The 20,879-nt window shown below is 40.3% G+C and overlaps 1 protein-coding gene across 1 annotated transcript in view; it reads left to right on the top strand.

The window, feature by feature from the left end:
• LOC126481308 (tyrosine-protein phosphatase non-receptor type 23-like) overlaps positions 1-18,430 on the top strand; it is a 169,966-nt gene extending 151,536 nt beyond the window's left edge. The window contains exons 8-9 of the mRNA XM_050104964.1: positions 15,114-15,246; positions 18,053-18,430. Of these exons, the coding sequence (XP_049960921.1) occupies positions 15,114-15,246; positions 18,053-18,193 (274 nt within the window). The 3' untranslated portion in view covers positions 18,194-18,430. The remainder of the gene's footprint in view (positions 1-15,113; positions 15,247-18,052) is intronic.
• Positions 18,431-20,879: the final 2,449 nt, after the last annotated feature.

The following is a 20,879-nucleotide window of genomic DNA, read 5'->3' as shown; positions in this document are numbered from 1 at the left end:
AATCTATCTGATACCTTCTAGTATCTCCAGGGTTCTTCCATGTATACAACCTTCTTTCATGATTCTTGAACCAATGCTTCTAATTTATTTAATGGAATCTTGTGGTCAACCGTATCAAATGCCTTAGGGAGATCCAAAAATATGCCTGTGACACACTAATCTTTATCAAGAGCATCAAGTACAACTTTTGTGAATTTTACTACGGCTGACTCCATATTTTTGCCACTTCGGAAAACAAACTGTGATTCACTTAAATGATTGTATTTATTCAGGTAACTCATTAATCTGTCTTTCATAATTGCTTCTATTTTTTTTTTTTTTTTGAGAATGCTGACAGCAGGGAAATGGGCCGGTAATTTTCTGTGTCTTCTGCATTACCTTTCTTAAGCAAAGGTACAACTCTTGCCTGTTTTAACTGCTCTGGAAATGTCCCTGATGTGAAGGATTTATTTATTATATTTGTTAAGGGGCCTTGTATAATCCCTATGCATTATTTCAGTACACACATTGGTACTTCATCTGAGCCTACTGACTTTTTATTTTTTAGTTTTTGAATTGTTTTACTGACTTCATTATCTGTGGTTGGAAGAAACATCATTTTATTTAGTGCAACATTATTTACAGGTGTTAAATTTGTTTGGGGGGAATTTTTGCTGTAACTTCTCTGCAATACTTGAAAAATGCTCATTTACATAGTTTGCAAAGTGCTGTGTATCATTTATTACTTTATCCCCCTCCCTTAGCAGTATGTTATTCTGCATTTGTTTGCCTCTCCTTGCTACCTTTTTTATAACATCCCAGACTGCTTTGCTTTTATTCTCTGCATTACATATTATTTTGTCATTAAATGACTTTTTTGCAGCAATCAGCCCCTTCCTACAGATCTTTTTGTGTCTATAATAGAAATTTAAGAATTCTGGATCACTGCGAATCTTTTTCATGGAACTGAGGGTTATGTTTACATCTACTCCTGTGTTGTTGTACAACTTTTTTGTAATAATTTGTACTCATTCTACCATAGTTGCATCTTCAGTTTCCAGAAAGACAAAGTAAACATTATCATCAAAAACTGTCTTTTTCAGAAATGTTATTTCATTAGTGTAATGATAGATTTTATCAAAATAAAACGTGAATGTTCTTTTCATAGGAAATTTCACTGTCGTTAAATCATATTTATTGAATTCTTGCCCATCTTTATCCTCTCCCTTGTTCATTCCTTCATTTTCATTTGACTTTTGCTGTTGTATATTACTGTTCAGTGCTATAGAGACAGAATCAGAATCATAGGATGGTTTCTCATGCTTTCAGCACTGCCATTATCACTTTCATTTAAGTCCCTGGCAATGGTACCTTTTCTTGTAGTTAATGCTACGTGCTTTGCTCAGCTTGGCATTCTTTCTGTATATGTTAGAGTGAATCTGTTTCAAACCTATTTTGATGGCTGGTGTCCAAAAAACCTCTGGTGTGCCGGTGTCATGTGTATATGTGTTTTCTGGAATCTGTAAAATGACTTACTCAAGACAGAAGGGAAAAATTTCCTGCTTTTCTGAAACAAGGTAGAACATTAAATTTAGAAGTGAATGGTATCTTTTCGAAGGCCCCTTTCAACAACCTAGGAAATTCCAATGTTTCTGTCACCCCTCTATTTGTCCTTTTCCAGTCATCTAGCACATTTCTCCAGGCAAGTTTTAGAGGTCAGGTGGACAACGTAAATGAACAGAGCTAGGTGGTAGAAGCACAGACTCAATATCATGTTCTTGGCACTGTGTTATAATGTTAAGTGACAGATGGTTTGAGAAAAAGTCACCTATAATCACTTTCAGTTCGAAATGCCGGTTATAAGGCTAGGCAATTAATCATGATTCAAACATTGTCAGGTCAAATCAACCACTTACATTCCTATTGTAACATGCTCAAGTTAAACCTCCTTCAGTCCAAATATAGAAGAGATGATTTTCCCACTGCTACCATTACAGTGACACTTGAACTATGAACAGTTCTTTCAGGATGCCTTGTATATGGCTTCACTACTACTTTCACTTGTCCAGGATCGTCAACAAGTTGGTCTCATCATGGCTTATAGTTCTGGAGTGAGGAACACTATTCAAGGACACTACAAGGTTCTTAAAATAATCTTATACTGTTTCTCAGGTAACTGTTGCCCTTGCCCTCTTTACGTTTTTACTTATTCTAATGGTTAGTTCCTTATTTCTTTTCAGAAATCCATTTTACCTACTCACAACTAGGTGGATTGTCACACAGTATTTTTTAGATCTGCATTGTTCGATTAAGAGATGCCTTTATGATGTCCCTAACATCATTATTCATTAAAGGAAACCTCTATTTTGCTCAACACAATATTCGTGCAATTGGTTTTTTTTCCTTCACTATTGGGTCATGCTGGTTGGCCACCTATTTTATATTTATCCAAAAGAATAGACACTATTGATTCTGCCGCCACTACGAATCAAGACACAAAGACATTTAGGCAATGACAGCCAATGATCCCTTCAATGCAGATGCACACCAAGCTTGAACTCTTACGGAATTGGCGAGGTAATGAGCAGGGGCACTACAACAGCAGTGTGTATAAGTTGAGAATTTGGGTCTGACAGGAGATGTGCTAAGGTAGTCAATGTACTTATGGTAACCACTGTGTCCAGATGGCGTAGCAGTCAGCACATCTGCCAAGTAAACAGGAGACCCAGATTTAAATCCCAGCATGGCACAGATTTTCAACTTTCACCATTGACATAAATCAGTGCCCACTGGCAGCTAATGTCTTCAATTCCTTTGTATCTTTATCTTATATTTATATCTGTTCTTAAGTTTGTATGTCATCTAATGTTGTATAAGGAAGTGTGTATCGTGCTGAAGCTTTACAAATTCTTGATGTTCCTGACAACCTTCCCAGAATTTAGAAGAAATCCAGAGTTGTAGTTAGATTTATGGGTTGGTCCTAGAACGTTCTTGTATGCTTGCATGATGTGATTCACCCTTCAGAATTGCAATTTTACTTTTAGGCATGTGTGGCATCTATTTGGTAGTCACAATGAACAAAAAAGAAACAGTAGCACTTGAGATATTCATATGAAAGTAAAAATATTACAACTTATTAATTACACACCAGAAGTACAAGATGTCAGCCGGTGTTTTCTAACTGATGTATTTACTTCAAAGAGTGCAGGACATGAATTACATTTATGGACAGTGCTATTTGTTGGTACCACACACTTCAACATACTATTGTTAGAGGCAAAGGAGTAAAAAATTCACGACAATGGTCAGCTGCAGCATTCTTGTTAAGATGCCGTGCTCAGGTATCAAAATGTTGAAAAATAGGTAAATGATCAAATTCACCTTATTTCACAGTACTTATCTTCATGAGCATAAATTCCAATACTGCTGATATACACATTAAATTAATGAAATGTGGAATAAGAAGAGTGAAAGACAGTGTGACTCAATATATAAAACTTGCAGAATACAAATAAAAAGGCCTTTGATCGCAATTTTTTTCATTAATTTTATGACAAGGTTCAATCTATTCAATCATCATGAAATATGTCTATCACTTTAATAAGTTTATAAACCGTTAAAAAATTTGCAAGTAAACCATAAAAATTCATTGGCCAAGGCAGGCAGCATCAATAGGTGTAAAAACACAACAAAACTAAAATAACCAAACAGCATACTGCTGATAGTCATTACAGTAAGGACCAGTTGTGTTGTTTATCACAGTTTTATTATATTTTTACATCTGTAGATGGCACCTATTTTGGCTACAAGTTCTTTTATTGTTTGTATTCTAGTTTAGAGTGACTGACATATCTGACAATGATCTAATACACTGATGGAAAAGTAAATCACAGGAAAAAAAAAGAATTAATGTAGAGCAATGAAATTTTGGGACTACATTTGTCTAGACAACTTATTGAAGTGATTAACATTACAAGATCACCGGGTAATGTAAGCACAAGGTAAACCATTGCAAATGTGGAATGCTGGTAAAACTGCCAGAATGTTGAACACAAGCATGCAAATGTGCTTGCATTGTGTTGTACAAATGCTGGGATGCCAGTTTGTGGACTGGAGTTCCATGCTTTTTGCATTTGTTTTACCAGTACAGGGACAGTTAATGCTGTTTGTGGACAACAGTGCAGTTGTAATCTGTTGATATCCTATATATGCTGAATTGGAGACAGATCGGGTGATCGAGAAGTCCAGGGCAACATGTCTATACACTGTGGAGCATGTTGGGTTACAACAGCAGTAGTTGGATGAGTGTTATCACTGGCTTTGAGGCAGAACCAGCTTTCATAAGAAAACACAACAAACCTACACCCTGCCATCCACTGAGCTCTCGCTTGACACCACTCAAGTCACAGATGGTGGTGGTTTGGGGTCAGTGAAATGCTTGCTACAGGGTTTCAGGCTTGGAACTGTCCTTGAAGTAACCAGTTTGTTACAATTTACTGTGTCATTGTGGTGTCAGCTGCTGTTATAAAATTGCTGCTCCAGATGCAATATGATGCACTAGAGCCATATGCTGAACGCAGTGGTCTTCCTTCTCAGTAGTACAATGTGGCCGTCCAGAGTCTGGTCTTCTTGCGACTGTTCATTCTCATGATGACTGCTGCCAAGTCTAAATTCCTGCCAAGTCTTTCTACAGTATTGCAGAAGAAACATCCAGCTTCTCATTGCCATATTACATAACCTTGTTCAAACACAGTGAGGTGTTGATAATAGTGTTGTTGTGTTGAAGGCATTCATAGTGTTGTTGTGTTGAAGGCATTCTTGACTAACACCAACTTACCACATCCAGTCTCAAAGGTGCTCACGACCATTACAGTGTGTATTTAAAGTAAACCTTGTTTGCATTATCATAGTGGTATTATTAGTGCCACACTTATGTGACCCATGTGAAATTTGAATAGACATCTTTCAGATGTGGAAACACACCTATTATGTGGATGCTATATCATGGCAGTTTTAGGTGGGGAGTGTTTTGAACTATGGTTGCATAAGACACCAGTAGAGGTCGGGCCTGAACTATGCCTGCCAACCACAGCAAACAGTTGAGCTGTAGCTACTGCAAAATGCTTTGTGTGCTCCAATTTGCTTTGTGTTGAGGAACAACAAAAGGAAACAATGGTCCTTAAGAACCATTATATCAGTTCTGCTTTTGTTTAAGCCCAGAACGTAGGATGGTAGCCCATCAAGATGGAGACAGGGCTTCTTCCCCCACACCACTCCTCTGCCCTCGTGCAGTCTAAGATCTTGTTTGTTTACGGTCGTGGCTGGCTGCCATGATATACTGTCTGCATAATACCAACATTTTTTTTAATGTCACACAACTCCTTCGTGGTGTTGTTATTTTTTTCTGTTAGTGTAGTTTGAAACCAGCCATAAAATAAAAAAAAATTACAGGTCAAAGATTACTTTATATTCTTCAAGTCCCATCAAAAGCATAAAAAAAGGGTAGGGCCTCTCTTGCATTTGGTCTGAGTGACCTGTCCCTTCTCTCCAACCTTCCCAGTTCTATATCACTACCCTCCATAAGAAAGGAATTGACTTTCCTAAAGCTAGGAAAAGTTTTCATCTACTGTTAATATGTGTTTTGGGAATCCTGAAATTCCACCTCACGGAAGCATGTACTGGCTAATCAGTCTGTCTTCTTGTAGTTTTGCTGTTTGTAGTAAGACATAACAAACATCTATTATCCATGCTCTATGTACCCCTGTTTCAGCAGTTGACAGTCAATAGTATGACTAGATTCACTGGATAAGTTATTGGAGACTGCTTTAAATGAGCACACTTGTCACTTTGCATTACAGCAAATGGTATAGAACTGGTACTAGGTGGTTTTGTGGTTTAGATGCATTATAAATAAACACAAATGACCCATAGTATAAGATCACCATCAGGATACAGCTGATGGTCCTTACAGTATTGTTTATCATAGTTTCATTGTATTTTTACATCTATTCATGGCACCAAATTAGGTCACAAGTTTTGTATGGATTATAGATTAGTTTGGAGTGATAGACATATTTTGTGATGATTGATAGATTGAAACTGGTCATAAAATTAATGAAAATGTTTTGCAATCAAAGGCTGTTTTACATGTATTGTACAAGTTTTATATATTAAGTTGCTGTGTTGCCCACATTTCCTCTATGCCTAATATGGTGTAGGAAAGCCATTGACATCAAAATAGCTACCAGTCATCTTGAAATGGATAAATACAGGTCTTGTATCATCAGAGGAATCTTATACCATTCTTCCTGCAAAATAGTGTGAAGTTCAGTTAACGATGATGGAAGTGGATAGCGATCATGCACTCTTCTCTCCAAAGTGGACCACAAAGGCTGAATAATACTGAGATCTGGCAATTGTGGAGCCAGGGGAGATGTGGCATTTCATCCTCATGCTCACAAAATCAGTCCTGGATGATGCAAGATGTGTGAACATGAGCTGTGTTGTCTTGGAACATAGCATCATCATTGGTAACAAAGTTTGTACCATGGCATGGACCTGATCAGCCAAAATGGTCACATAATACTTGGCAGTAATATGACCTTGTGGAGTAACTATGGGGCCCATGGAATAAAACACTGCAGTTGCCAAAATCATCATGGAACCCCCACCATGTTTCACTCTTGGGATGTAAAATTGATCAGAAGCTGGAATAAGTGCGAAATGGGATTCATCTGACTAAGTAACATTCTTCCATTGCTTCATTGTTCAGGTTTTATGGATTTGGCACCACATTTTTTTGTTTCAGGCATTTGCATCACTGATGTGTGGTTTTGAAATTCCAGCTCGACCTGCAGTTCACAGATTATGGAGCTCTGTTTGTGTTATCTTGGAGCTGAAAGTGTCCATGATGTTTTTCTGTTTTCCCTGATACATGATATGAATCTTTGATATGGTGCCTCTTGAAACATTTCGACTACCTTGATTATGGAAGCACCCACCATATGTGTTATAACCTTTAGTAACCAATAATTGCCTGGATATTCAAACACACTCACTTAGAAACAATAGCTCATTACATGGTAACAACTCAGTATCTCTTATTCGACTGCCGTGACATGCAGCCGACGCCGTTCGTAGCTAGGTGGCGCTCCCACGCTCGGCCGAGTTGCGGAGTGCCTCTATTGCCGTTTGCGCGTACTGTCGTGGCGGCACTGTTAAATGTCGTGGCACTGTCACAACACTTTTCCCCCCTTGAAAAAAAAAAAAAAAAAAAAAAAAAAACCACCCACTTCCTTGGAGACATGGACAGTGCGGAGACATCCATGGCCTCTTGTGAGGCCCCGAGAAGATCCCGCGGAGAGACACGAGAGTATGGTCGAAAATGTCCAGGACGGAAGCTCGTGCGTGGAATGTGCTTCCTGGATGAGATGATGAGTGAAAACTCTGGAGCAGCATCCATAGGTGTCGTGGACGTAGGGGTGTGCTCCAGCGAGATGGGTCCCGGAGAAGGCAGCGTCATGACTGGGGCCGGTTCCGGCATACTCGGAAGCGATAGCGACATCGGCTGCATCAACACGTACGGTAGATCGGCAGCAGCGACAGGACTGGCTTCTCAGGCTGATGGAGGCGAAGGAAGGGGCGGTGGCACTGGTGTGGCCACCACTCGTGGGCGCATCTGGTCGTAATGGCAAACAACCATGCCATCGTCCGTACGTATTTCACAAAGCCGGCGGCCGCGAAGAGCCTTGACCACCCCTGGAATCCATTTAGGGCGAGATCCATACCCTCGTGCCCACACGTTGGCGCCCACCGAGTATTTTCCCGCACTAGGGGACACAGCACAAGGTCTGACAGGGTGAAGCAGGTGCAGTAGAGTGCGCAGTTGGCGGCCATGCAAGAGTTCAGCAGGGCTGCGATCACCCAGAGGCGTGAAGCGATAAGAACTCAGAAATTGCAGCAGAGCGTCATCTGTGGAAAAATCACTAAGAAATTTTTTCATCTGGCTTTTGAAAGTGCGGACAAGGCGCTCGACCTCCCCATTCAATTGCAGATGGAAGGGCGGTGCTGTAACATGATGAATCCCTTGTCCAGTACAAAATCCATGGAAGGCCTGCGAAGAGAACTGAGGGCCATTGTCCGTGACGATCGTGGATGGAAGACCTTCTAGCACAAAGACTTTGGACAAAGCCAGCATCGTCACCGCAGTGGTGGGCGACGGACATCGAACAACAAACGGAAACTTCGAGAAGGCGTCAATCAACAGTAGCCAATAAGTACCGAGGAATGGGCCGGCAAAGTCAGTGTGCACCCGTTCCCATGGCTGCGCCGGATCAGGCCACGGAGAGGGCATAGTACGAGGTGCAGCCAGTTATTGAGCACACTGACCACACGCAGCAACCATGTGGGCGATGTCCGAATCAATACCGGGCCAATAAACGTGCCTGCGGGCCAGGGACTTAGTCCGAGAAATACCCCAATGGCCTTCATGCAACAGTTTGAGAACATCTTCGCGAAGAGAGGCTGGCACCACGACCCGTGGAGATGCACCATTCATGGCCAGAAGATCAGCACCATCACGAACAGACAGACGAAGGCGCAAGGCATGGTAGTTGCGAAGGGGATCCGATGCCCGGCCCTTGGTCCTGTCTGGCCAACCCCGTTGAATAAAACTGATCGCCTGACGCAGGACCGGGTCCCGCGCAGTAGCCGACGCGACCTGCAAACCTGTAAGTGGAAAACCCTCGACCGCACGACGTTCTTCCTCATCAATGTGGAAACAGAGTAGTTCACCACGATTGAAAACCGGGTCAGGGCCCATCAGCAATCGCGACAATGCGTCAGCGTTGGCGTGCTGGGCCATGGGGTGATAGTGAATCTCATAGTGAAAACGAGATAAGTATAAGGCCCAATGTTGTAAGCGGTGAGCTGCCTTATCCGGAAGCGACGCTGATGGGCTGAACAGAGAGACCAGCGGCTTGTGGTCGGTGATGAGGTGAAACTTAGAACCATACAAAAAAATGCTGAACTTTTTTAGAGCGTAAATGATAGCGAGCGCCTCCTTTTCGATTTGAGAGTAACGCCGTTGCATATCGTTGAGGGTCTTGGAAGCATAGGCGATGGGTCGTTCCGACCCATCCTCATACCGATGGGCGAGAACAGCCTCTAGGCCATACTGTGACGCGTCAGTCGCCAGAACCAAGTGCTGACACGGACGGAATGTGGCAAGACAAGGCGCCAACTGCAAATGAGCCTTCAGGCAGACAAAAGCCTGCTCACACTCGTCGGACCAACAGAAAGGGACTTTTTGCGTAACAGTTGATGCAGAGGATGAGCTACCGCCGCCGCGGATGGAATGAATTTGTGATAATAAGCAATCTTGCCTAGAAACACCTGAAGGTCTTTGACCATAGACGGCTGGGGTAGAGCGTTAATGGCCGCAACGTGCTGACGTAGAGGACGTATACCCTCACGGGACAAGTGGAAACAAGATACACAATGGAGGGTTGGAAGAACTGTGACTTGTCCAGATTGCACCTCAACCCAGCCGAATGCAAAACCGGAAACAAGGAATGCAAATTGCGAAGGTGCTCCTCAGTGGAGGCCCCCGTGACAACAATGTCATCCAGATAGTCTATGCAGCCGGGAGCGGAAGCCGTGAGCTGTTCCAAAAACCGCTGAAAAATGGCCGGCGCGCTAGCGACGCCAAATGGTAACCGCTGGTACTGATACAACCCACAAGGAGTGTTGATGACGAGAAATTCCTTGGAGGAAGCATCCAACAGCAACTGATGGTACGCCTCCGATAAGTCAAGTTTGGAAAAGAACTGGCCCCCAGCGAGCTTGGTAAATAACTCCTCAGTACGGGGTAGAGGATAAGTGGCAATGAGACTCTGAGCATTGACAGTGGCTTTAAAATCACCACACAATCGCAGACTCCCATTTGGTTTAGAAACCACCACAATTGGCAATGCCCATTCGCTGGAAGTAACAGGAAGGAAAATCCCTGAAGCTGTTAACGTGTCTATCTCAGCCTTGACAGGTGCACGCAACACCACCGGAATAGGGCGTGCCCGGAAAAACTTAGGGTGAGCTGTAGGTTTAAGAGTAATGTGGGCTTCAAAATCCTTGGCACGACCCAGACCAGCAGAGAACACGGACGAAAATTCTGAACACAATCCCTCCAGCTGTTGATATGGAATATCCTCAGATATGAGGTGCACATCATCATTAATGGAGAACCCGAACAACTGGAAAGCATCATAACCAAACAGGTTTTCAGTGCTCGCATGATCCACCGCATAAAACGTGAGGGGCCTAACAACAGACTTGTAGGCAGTGGAAGTATCAAACTGGGCAATGATAGGAATTTTCTGTTTATTATAAGTTCTCAGATTTCGCGTAACTGGAGACAAGGGAGGGGAGCCCAACTCCAAATATGCGCGAGAATTAATGAGAGTTACTGCAGAGCCAGTGTCCACTTGCATGCGAATGTCTTTATCCAGAACACGAACAGTAACAAACAACTTATTTGTTTGACAAAGCACACAGTTAACATCCATGTCCGATGCCTCGTCCTCGTCGACAGGAACTTTAGGGTACTGACACACAGAAGCAATGTGGCCTTTTTTCCTACATGAATTACACGTGGCCCAACATTTTGAACACGCGGCCCTGTCATGCTGTACGAAACAACGTGGACAAGAAGGAAGTGCGGAACGAACCTGCTTCTGTGGTTGCTGTTTTCGCTGAGAGCGTTGCGGCCCAACGCGACGTTGTTTACGCGAGTGAACTGCCGCCACATCTTCGTTCTCCTGTGAAACAGGCAATTTGTCCGTGTCGAAAGTTGACTGTACAGCGCCTACATCACACCACGCGTCTATTTGCGCGCCAGCAGCGTGAGACACTTCAAAGGATTGAGCGATGCTTAGAACTTCCGACAACGACAGGTTTGGCAGTTGTAAGGCATGTTGCCAAACTTCTTTATCAGGAGCAAGCCATAGAATAGCATCCCTAACCATTGAATCAGCATAAGACTCATGATGAGTGTGCTTGACAAACTGACATTTCCTACTCAGACCGTGTAGTTCCGCCGCCCAAGCCCGGAAAGATTGATGGGGCTGTTTACGACACTGGTAGAACGCCACATGGGCGGCAACGACATGGGTGTTTTTTGGGTAATAGTTAGACAATAAGTCACACATTTCTTGGAAGGACAGAGAGGCAGGTTCTCGCAGAGGGGCTAACTGAGATAGCAGCTGATAGATCCGTGGGGAAATCCAAGATAGAAATAACGACTTACACATAGGAGCGTCGACAATGCCAAAAGCCAAGAAGTGTTGCCGCAAACGCTTCTCAAAATCCTCCGAATCTTCAGCGGCCTCGTCGTAAGGAGGGAATGGAGGCGGAGAAGAGGAAGACAGACGATGAGTAAGCGACGTCGACAACGCCTGAATAGCAGCCGTCAGCTGTGTTTGTTGTGCCTGAATAGCAGCCGTCAGCTGTGTTTGTTGTTCAATGAGAGCTTGCATAAGCTGTTCCATGTCTGTCCCGTCACGAACACACAAATCCACAACGCAGTGAAAATATCCGATCCTCGTCCCCAAAAAGTGTTATAACCTTTAATCACCAATAATTGCGTGGATATTCAAACACACTCACTTAGAAACAATAGCTCGTTACATGATAACAACTCAGTATCTCTTGTTTGACTGCCGTGGCATGACATGCGGCCGGCGCCGTTCATAGCTAGGTGGCGCTCCCGCGCTCAGCCGAGTTGCGGAGCGCCTCTATCGCCGTTTGCGTGTACTGTCGTGGCGGCACTGTTAAATGTCGTGGCACTGTCACAACAATATGAGCACCAGCAATTTGCCCTTGTTTGAATTCACTTAGCTCTTACAACTACACAGAACACTGTTCAGACCATGACTGGCACTTGCAAATGTATTGAGGACATTGCACAGATGCTGTTCGTAATTGAGTACAACAGTGCAACCTCCAGGCTTGATTAGCACCTGCACTTATGTTCAGTCATGCATTCTCATGATTATTTCATATTTTTGTCCACTCCCTGTATGTCATTTCACACCAGAAACTCTGCCAGTGTAGTTTATTTTGCATGATGTTTGACATAGGCAAAATCCAGTGGTGATAAATCTGGGGAAAACTGAATCATGTCTCATTGTTCCACCCACTGATTTGGAAATTTATCAAGAATGTAAGTTTGTATGACTCAGTGACACTTTTAGTTGAAAGTAAAATTCATAATTTCTATTGCATCTAAAAATGGTGCATAAGACAAATATATTACATGTTCAAACAATGGAGATCCAGGTTGTAATATCAACAATGCAGGAAAATGTAGATCGGTATTTACTGTAAAGATGACATGTTAAAAGTTGCTAACAGGCACAAGTAAAAGACACTGACACATAAGTGTTCATCCACAGCCTTTGCCAGGGAAAAGAAAAAGAAACATACCCCATTCATTCACACAAGCACACCTTGTGAACACGTGACTGCAGACTCTGGCAGCTCAGACCAGAATGCAGCTGTCATGTGGATTGAAAGCAGCAATCTAGGAGGGATGGGGAAGCTAAGAGTTAGCAATGTACAGGTGGAGGGAGAGAGGAACACTGGAAGAGTGTGCAGGGACTAGACTGCCAACAGTCACAACATCAGGAGACTGTGGGGCATGGAAGCAGGGAAAAGCGGAGTGAGAAAGAAGAGGTAATGGGGAAAGATGAGGGGGGGGGGGGGGGAGGTACTTTGGCAGAGGGTGGCACACAGTCAGGGATAGGAGAAGAGAATGAGTAGGAGATGATAGGACAGTGGAGTTGGAAACTGTTGCATAGAGGGAGTGGGGCAGTATGTTACTGTAAGTTGGGGCCAGGATAATTAGGGGAGCAGAGAATGTGTCATAAGGATAACTCCTATCTGCACAGTTCAGAAAATCTGGTGGTGGAGGGGAGGATCCAGTTGGCTCAGGTAGTGAAGCAGCCATTGAAATAAAGTGTGCTTTGTTCAGCTGCATGTTGTACCACAGGGTGGTCTACTTTTCTCTTGGCCACAGTTTGGCAGTTGTCATTCATCCTGATGGACAGCTGGTTGGTAGTCATATCAATATTAAAAGCTGTGCTTTAATTGCAGCAGGACTGGTATATGACATGGCTGCTTTCACAGGTGGCCCAGACTCTGATGGGGTATGGTCTTGCACCTGGGTCTTCCACAGGGATATGATCCTTGTGGTGAGGGTCTGGGATTGAGAGTGGCATAGTGGCATAGGGATGGACTAGGATGTTGTGGAGGTTGGATGGATGACAGAACATCACTTTAGGAGGCAATGAAAGGATCTTGGGTAGGATGTCACGTGTTTTAGGGCATGATGATAGGTAATGAAAGCCCTGGTGTAGGATGTGTTTCAGTTGTTCCAGTCCGGGGTGGTATTGGGTGACGAAGAGGGCACTCCATTGTGGCTTTTTCTTGGGGATGGCGGGAGGATCGGAGATGTGAGGGGGAATGGCATAGGAGATCTGTTTCTGAACTAGGTCTGGTGTATAGTGCCTGTTTGTGAAGGTGTTGGTGAGACACTCAGCATACTGAGCAAGAGAGTACTTGTCATTGCAGATATGGCAACTTTGGGTGGCCAGGCTGTATGGAAGGGATTTGTTGGTGTGAAAGGAAGGACAGCTGATTAAATGCAGGTACTGTTAGTAGTTGTTGGGTTTAATGTGGGCAGAGGTGTGAATGGAGCCATCAGAGAGGGGGAGGTCAATGTCTAGGAAGGTTCCCACTGGGTTAAGGAGGATTAGGTGAGTAGGTGGGAAAGAAGATATTGAGGTTGTGAAGGAATGAAGATAGGGTGTCTTGGCCCTGAGTCGAGATCATGAAGATCTCATCCGTGAACCTGAACTAGACTAGGGGTTTGACATTTTGTGAGGCTAGGAGGGTTCCTCTAGATGGCTCATAAACAGGTGCCTGCCTGCAACTTGACATGCCATCTTTATGGTAAGTAGCAGTCTGTCCTTTCCTACATTGTTGGAATTACACATTCAGATGTGTTTGGATCTGCATAAAATACAGTGTATCAAATCACATATTTTTTCTGTAAAGTCCTCATCTTCTTGCACCATGTTCGGAAACAGTTCAACGTTCTATTGATGTCTCATTAAATGCCTGCAAAAATTTCAAAACTACACTGTTTTAAGAATGCTGTGTGTGACGATTCTACTGAAGTCCTCATCTTCTTGCACCATGTTCGGAAACAGTTCACCATTCTATTGATGTCTCATTAAATGCCTGCAAAAATATCAAAACTATGCTGTTTTAAGAATGCTGTGTGTGACGATTCTACTGAACTGCCTCAGTGGATTTTTTTAGGTAATATTTGGTGTTATATATGCACAGTTTTTCAACATTCTAGTTGAGGAAGCTGGGTTTGTTGCTTTGTGAAGGTTGCCAGATGTTATGTCGTGTGCACCACGAATTTTGAGCTTACGAAGAGTGCGTAAAATTGTTAGTTAGTTTAGTGGTCTGTTCCACAGCTACGTCTCCATTTTATTTAAAATTTGACAACATTTTGTGTTTTGTAACATTTATTTAAAATTTTGTTTCTTTTTTCTAGCAATAATCATGACTTTTATTTCTTGCCTTACAACTCCAACAGCAACAGTAGTGAAATCCTTAAAAAAGTGTCATGCTACATATTTATTCATAATAGTTCCTACATCTGAAGGTACTACATAGATATTATCTTTTGAAGTCCATACAAATTCATTTTGCATCCTTGGTAAAGGGATGATAGTTATCCTGTATATTAATAGACATGTAACACTCTTGTCTCTCTCCATCCCCATTATTTTGTATGTGTGTGTGTGGGGGGAGAGGAGGGGTGGGTGGGTGGATGGGTAGCTGGGTGGGTGGTTGGTTGGTTGGTTGGTTGGTTGGTTGGGTAGGTGGGTGGCTGAGTGGTGTTAGTGTGCATGTGCACATGCACGTGCATGTGTGCTCACACATGCACATGCGCACTCATGCTTGCATATGTGGGAGGGTGCTTTACCCTTATGTATAGCCTGATCAAATTCATGAGCAAAATATTTCTTATAACAACTGGATTTTAAAAATGTCTTTTGCAGCGAAGCGGAAGTGAAACTGTTGCGGAAAGTTGGTACTGTTATTGATGAGGATGACAAAGAATTGTCTGTGTTGATGACCTCACTTCAGCTTGACTATTTGAAGCAGCCTTCAGAGCCAGAATCACTTTCACAGGTATGTTTGGAAAGAAAGTACCAGACTATAGTGTTGCCACTTTAAGACAGCAATCTGCTGCAAGTATAAACAAATGAGAGCCTACGCATTAGAGGAAAGAGGAGTGGTGTGGGGGAGAAGCCCTGTCTCTCTATCACAGGGCTGGCAGTCTGCATCTGTTAATCAGTGGATGTGTGAGAGTAGGTCTAACACGTGGTCATAGGGATCGCCAATGCCTTCTGGTGTCAGAGGAGTCATACCTGAATTCTAGGATGAAGCAGTATTAATCTCATCACTCATTTAAAATTAAGAAAACAAAACAATGTACAATGCACAACCCAGAGCAAAGCAGAGTACATAAAGCATTTGGTAACACCTAACATGCAGTTTCTTGCTTGAGTTGACAGTGTCGTAGAGGTAGTACAGGCCCAACATCTTCTGGTATCTTACATAACCATACTTCAAAATATCCCCACCTAAAACTGTTATGTTAAATTGTCCGCATATTATCACTTTTTTCTTTAAAAAGAAGTGTGTAAAAGTGATTTTTATGCCTCAAGTTTTTATTTCTAATAAATTCGATTTTGAAATAGAATAAAAGGGGGAAGTACATTTTATGGGGTTTCATCGTGCCTTGTAACAGAAGATTTACCTGTAAGGTCTTTGCAGCAGGTACGTTGGAATTGAAGAAAATTTGCTTAATCGGTGGGATATAGCTACATTTTCAGATTGAGTGACTGGATTCTAATTGTTTTGGTTTTTTTTCATACTTAGCCTTTAGTAGAAAATTATGAAAACTATAAAGGGATGTTACTTAATTTAATTATTAAAAATTAACGTTCTTTAGTTTTGGTTTTTGATTAGCACAGATTTTGTTTGGAGTTATTGGATTATTTTTCAAGACTACATAAATTTCTTACGTAACAGTAGGATTTGATGAACACTAAGTGAAACCATAATTGAAAGCACAATACACACACTCTCAGCATGGAATTTGAGTGACCTACCTTTCCCTTTTAAACCTTCACCATCCTATCCCTCTCTCATCCCCAAGAAAGGAACTAATATTTCCAAAACACATGATAGTTTTCTTGTATTTGTGTGTGTGTGTGTGTGTGTGTGTGTGTGTGTGTGTGTTTGTTGGCAGATAAGTATTGCCTTTGGAGGTTAATTACTAGCCTGGAATTCTGTCACATAATTTTCTAGTACAATTTCTGCAATTGGTGTGCTTTGGCAACACTAGAGGATTACTCTAGTGGAATAAGAAATGTCAAAGCAAAAAATATAGTATAGCTCTATTGTCTGTTTTATTAATTACATTTAATCCTATTAAACTTCCACATTTATCCTTGTTTCCTCTGGAAGCCTTCTCATCTACCCTCTTCTTTGTAAAAGTGCACTACTTGATCTAAAAAGGGGAACTTATGGATTGGCCCTCTAATTTTCTTCATACTTGTAGAATATGAAGGACTGTGTCAGAACGGCTTAAAAAAAAGTGACCTACAAAGAGCTGAAGAGTTCCAAGTACTCCAAAGTGTAAAATATTTCAACACTGTTGCCTGTAGCTGAATGTGTAGCATGTAACTCATGTAATTCAAAATTGTTGGTTCGATTCTTGCCAGTAGCAACTTTTTTTTGCTTTTATTTGAATTCTGTAACTATTATCAAATGGAAATTTTAATGAGAAAATACTGAATTATAATTTCTTTATAAAATAACACTTTTGAATACTACTAAACACATGAAAATGTGAGTATTCATAAATTTAAATTTGATACATAAAAACAGAACATCAAATAAAAAATATAATTCTTTAATTTCTAGAGATCGAACAATTTTATTGATATAAATACAATTCTTTTCACTTAACAGTTAGACATTTAGACATAAAAAAAAAACCATGATTCAATACGTGCTAATTAACATTTCAATCTGATAATGGACATACAATGTAAATATATATATATTTTTTAAATTACTGCTTTCAAGAACTGAACGAGTGACATGTTTAAAATAACCAGAAGCTATGCACTGAGCTACAGGTGGCTATTGTAAGGTATTCTAAATGTTTTGTAATTAACAGTGCTCAGAAAGCTTCACTGTGTGACTACTTACTTTAGGAAATTAATGTCTGGACACTGGTCTTAAAATCCTATATAAGTGAAGAAAATTGAAGGGAGGCTAGTCTGTCTAGACCCCTTGTGAGATCTAACAGTGGCTTGGTGCTCATTTCACTCAATCAAAGAGATGAGGAAAAAAAGAGGAGCATCATTTGAATAATGGTACTGATGTTAAAAAAAAAAGGCTTGAAAAGTAAAGCTCTGAGTTACACAAGCTTATCTGCCTCTTGCCTAATAATTTATAAAAATGAAACTTCAGCTTAACAATACACAAAGAAATGAATACGTGTAAACAGCTATGCCTATTTAACTGATTAAAAATTGATTGAAAAACATGTTAATTAAATCACAAAATGCATTGCATACAGTCACCATTACTTTTTATTTGATCCATAACATCTACCTGGAAACAAGATTGTAAAAATCTCAAGTAGGCTATAGAACAAATAAATAACTTTGGCAACTAGTTTATTTCTCATTTAATTTGTACCATTTGCTGGCTTAACCTAAAATCCACTATGGATGTTAGTAAATTAAAAGTATGTTTATTTGATTCTACACTGAAGTTTTTCACTTATCAACTTTTTGGAGATGAATCAGTAATAGTCATTTCAAATGCAGCTACTTTGTAATTCTCTGGTACATAGGGTGAATTCAGTGTCATGATGTACATGTTTTTTCATAATATATTTTCATATCTTATATAGGAAGCAACAACATCAACATACTCAATCTTGTCTGGTGGAACTTCAACAAGTAATGAAAAGATGATGATAACACAACAGACAGAAGCTGATCATTCTGATCATGCAATTAATGAGGCTATGGATTTTTCCATGTCAAATTAAAATTAAAAATGAAAAACTTAACTGAAAAGCCTTTCAAGTTTTTCATAAGTACATAAGACTTGAAGTGTGAATATGTATTTTATAACCTAATGTGAACAGTAGGATGCCAGTGGTTGTGTATGTGTAAAGACGGAGCTAAATGATTATATCATTGCCTTTGATTTATTGTGTAACCACTTGGTGGTGATACAAAGAAATGCCTCAAAACATAATTGTATAATGTGTGTGTGTACATGTGTGTGGTGGTGGTGGTGGTGGAGGTGGTAGAGGGGGGGGGTGGGGGGTGACAATGTGCACATGCATTGTTGCCTGTGAGCAAGCATGTATGAGGGTTGACTGGAGGTTGTATGCAAATAAATACTGAAAGTAATTTTACTTTCTGATGTCATGTACATTGTTTTGTATAATATTGTTTTAAAATCAAAACTAAATTTTGTAATTTTGTATTACACAGTATAATTGTAAATCATACTTGAGTAGATAAGGTATTGTCATAATGTGGCTGCTGTTTTAACTATAGATTCCAGAAAAAGCCTTACATTTGCGCAGTTATTTACATGTATAAAGTTGTTTCAAAATGAAATTTTAAATATTTTTATGTGTGAATGAATGTCAGGAGACAGTCACAAAACATTGTTAGTTACCTTTAAGAGAGAATGATTTTCCTCGTAAGAGGACCAAGGAATGACAGTCTTCTAATAAATGTAATTTCAGTGTATGTTTTTACTTGTGGACAATATAATTGCCCAACATCTACAACAGAATTTATAAGTTATCCATTGTAAAGTTGGCAGAAGTTTTTAAACATTAGACTGAAGCTATTTTTAATGAAAACAATGGGTGAATACCTCACTGTAATGAAGTAATTTGGCATGAATCACATTAATGACTGAAAGTTAAATAATCATGTATCTTCAATTCATAGAATTGAAACTGGGTAGAGGAATTGTCATCAGGAAGGCTGAGTTGAGTAGTTTGTTGAAGGTAACTGGAACAGACTGTAAAATGTCTTGTTTTTATTTACTGAAATTGAGATGCTAAGAAAGGAGAGACCACTGACAATGTCCTTCAGTACATCTTTATTGCTTATAGTGGAATTAATAAGAACTAAGAATGTAAAACTTGTATTTGTATTTGTATTTTTTATTTGGTTCAGTAACTCTGAATCTACAGAACAACACATTAGTTTTTTTAGCTCTGTCTTATAATTAAACCACTTTAAATAGAAAATTATAACTGAAAAGATGAGTAAATTAATGTTAATGGTTAAAGTCTTTACATGCTGCAAGTAGATACATTTACACAATATTTTTGTAAGTGATAAAGAATGTGGCTTACAAACTTAACATTAATTTTCTTTGGCTCTCAACGATTTTGGAGGAACTCTTCCAGACTATAGAAGCAAAGTATTAATAGATATTCTTTTAATACTGCTTCAAATTTTTTGATCATTTATTACTTTAATTTCTTTTGGGAACTAATTGTAAATATTTTACTGCAATGTAATGTTCCTTTTTGTACAAACTGGTCTTTATTTGGAGTGTATGAAAGTCAATTTTCTGTCTTGTGTTATGGTGATGAAGCTTTTCATTTTTGAGGAGGGCAGTAGAATTTGTTATTGTGTGTGTCATAATAAACATTGCACTTTCAAAGAGGTAAATACATGGAAGAGGAAGAATCCCCTTCCTTTTAAATAATGGTCTGCAGGGTTTGTTCCTTTATATTCTGGACATGAGACTCACTTTATCCTTTACATCCTGAAGAGTTTTAGACAGGAACGAGCTATCCCAGAAAGTGATTCCACACCTCAGAACAGAATGTGTATTGGGATAGTAAGCAGTCATTAGACAGTCCTTATGACAACAGTTTTCAATCACTCCCATTAAATAGTACATGGTACTTAATATCTTAAATATGCAATCAATGTGAGTATCCAACCTAAGTTTATTTTGGATTCAGATCTCCAGAAATTTTGTATTAGCTACACTTGCAATGCTTGTGTCCAATATCTGAATTGTTATATCCTCTTCACTGTTTCTCTTGACACGAAAATTTAATGCTACTTTTTTACCTTTATTTTTTTATTAGTTTGTTTTGGCTGAACCAATTTACAACACTAGTTAGTATCTCAGATAGTGTTGTCTGTGCAGTTTCTGATTGACTAAAGTGCATGTGTCATCAGCAAACTGGATAGTGCTATGACACTGTTTGGTTAATGCTAAGTGATTTGTATGTATCAAAAATAGGATGGAATCCAGTATCGAGCACTGTGGCAAGCCTTACTGTACTTACTTGTATTTAGAATAGTGCCTGGTTGATTTGGTATCTTCTTGAAATTGCATTTTTATTACTTGCTTTAGCCAGTAAGATATGATCTAAGCCAGTTGTTAGATGTACCTCTGATACAATACTATCAAGTTTTGGCTGCAGTAGGTTATGATCTATGATATCTAAGGCTTCAGACAGATCAAGGCATATGCCAGTTATTTTTTTCTCCACTATCAAGGTTTTGTAGCACTTCACTCAGAAATTCAAATATTGCTGTTTCTGTTGATTGGCCTTTCTGGAAACCATGTTGGGCTGTGGATAATATGTTGCACTTTTCTGGAAGATCTAGCAATCTCTTATGAAACTTTTTCTAGCACAGATAGCAAAACAGTAGGTCTGTAATGGGCTGTGTCATCTT

Source organism: Schistocerca serialis, chromosome 5, assembly GCF_023864345.2.
Source record: "Schistocerca serialis cubense isolate TAMUIC-IGC-003099 chromosome 5, iqSchSeri2.2, whole genome shotgun sequence".
Lineage (NCBI taxonomy): Eukaryota > Metazoa > Arthropoda > Insecta > Orthoptera > Acrididae > Schistocerca > Schistocerca serialis.
Note: the sequence above shows the minus strand (reverse complement) of the source record. Positions and strands in the feature narration are given on the sequence as shown.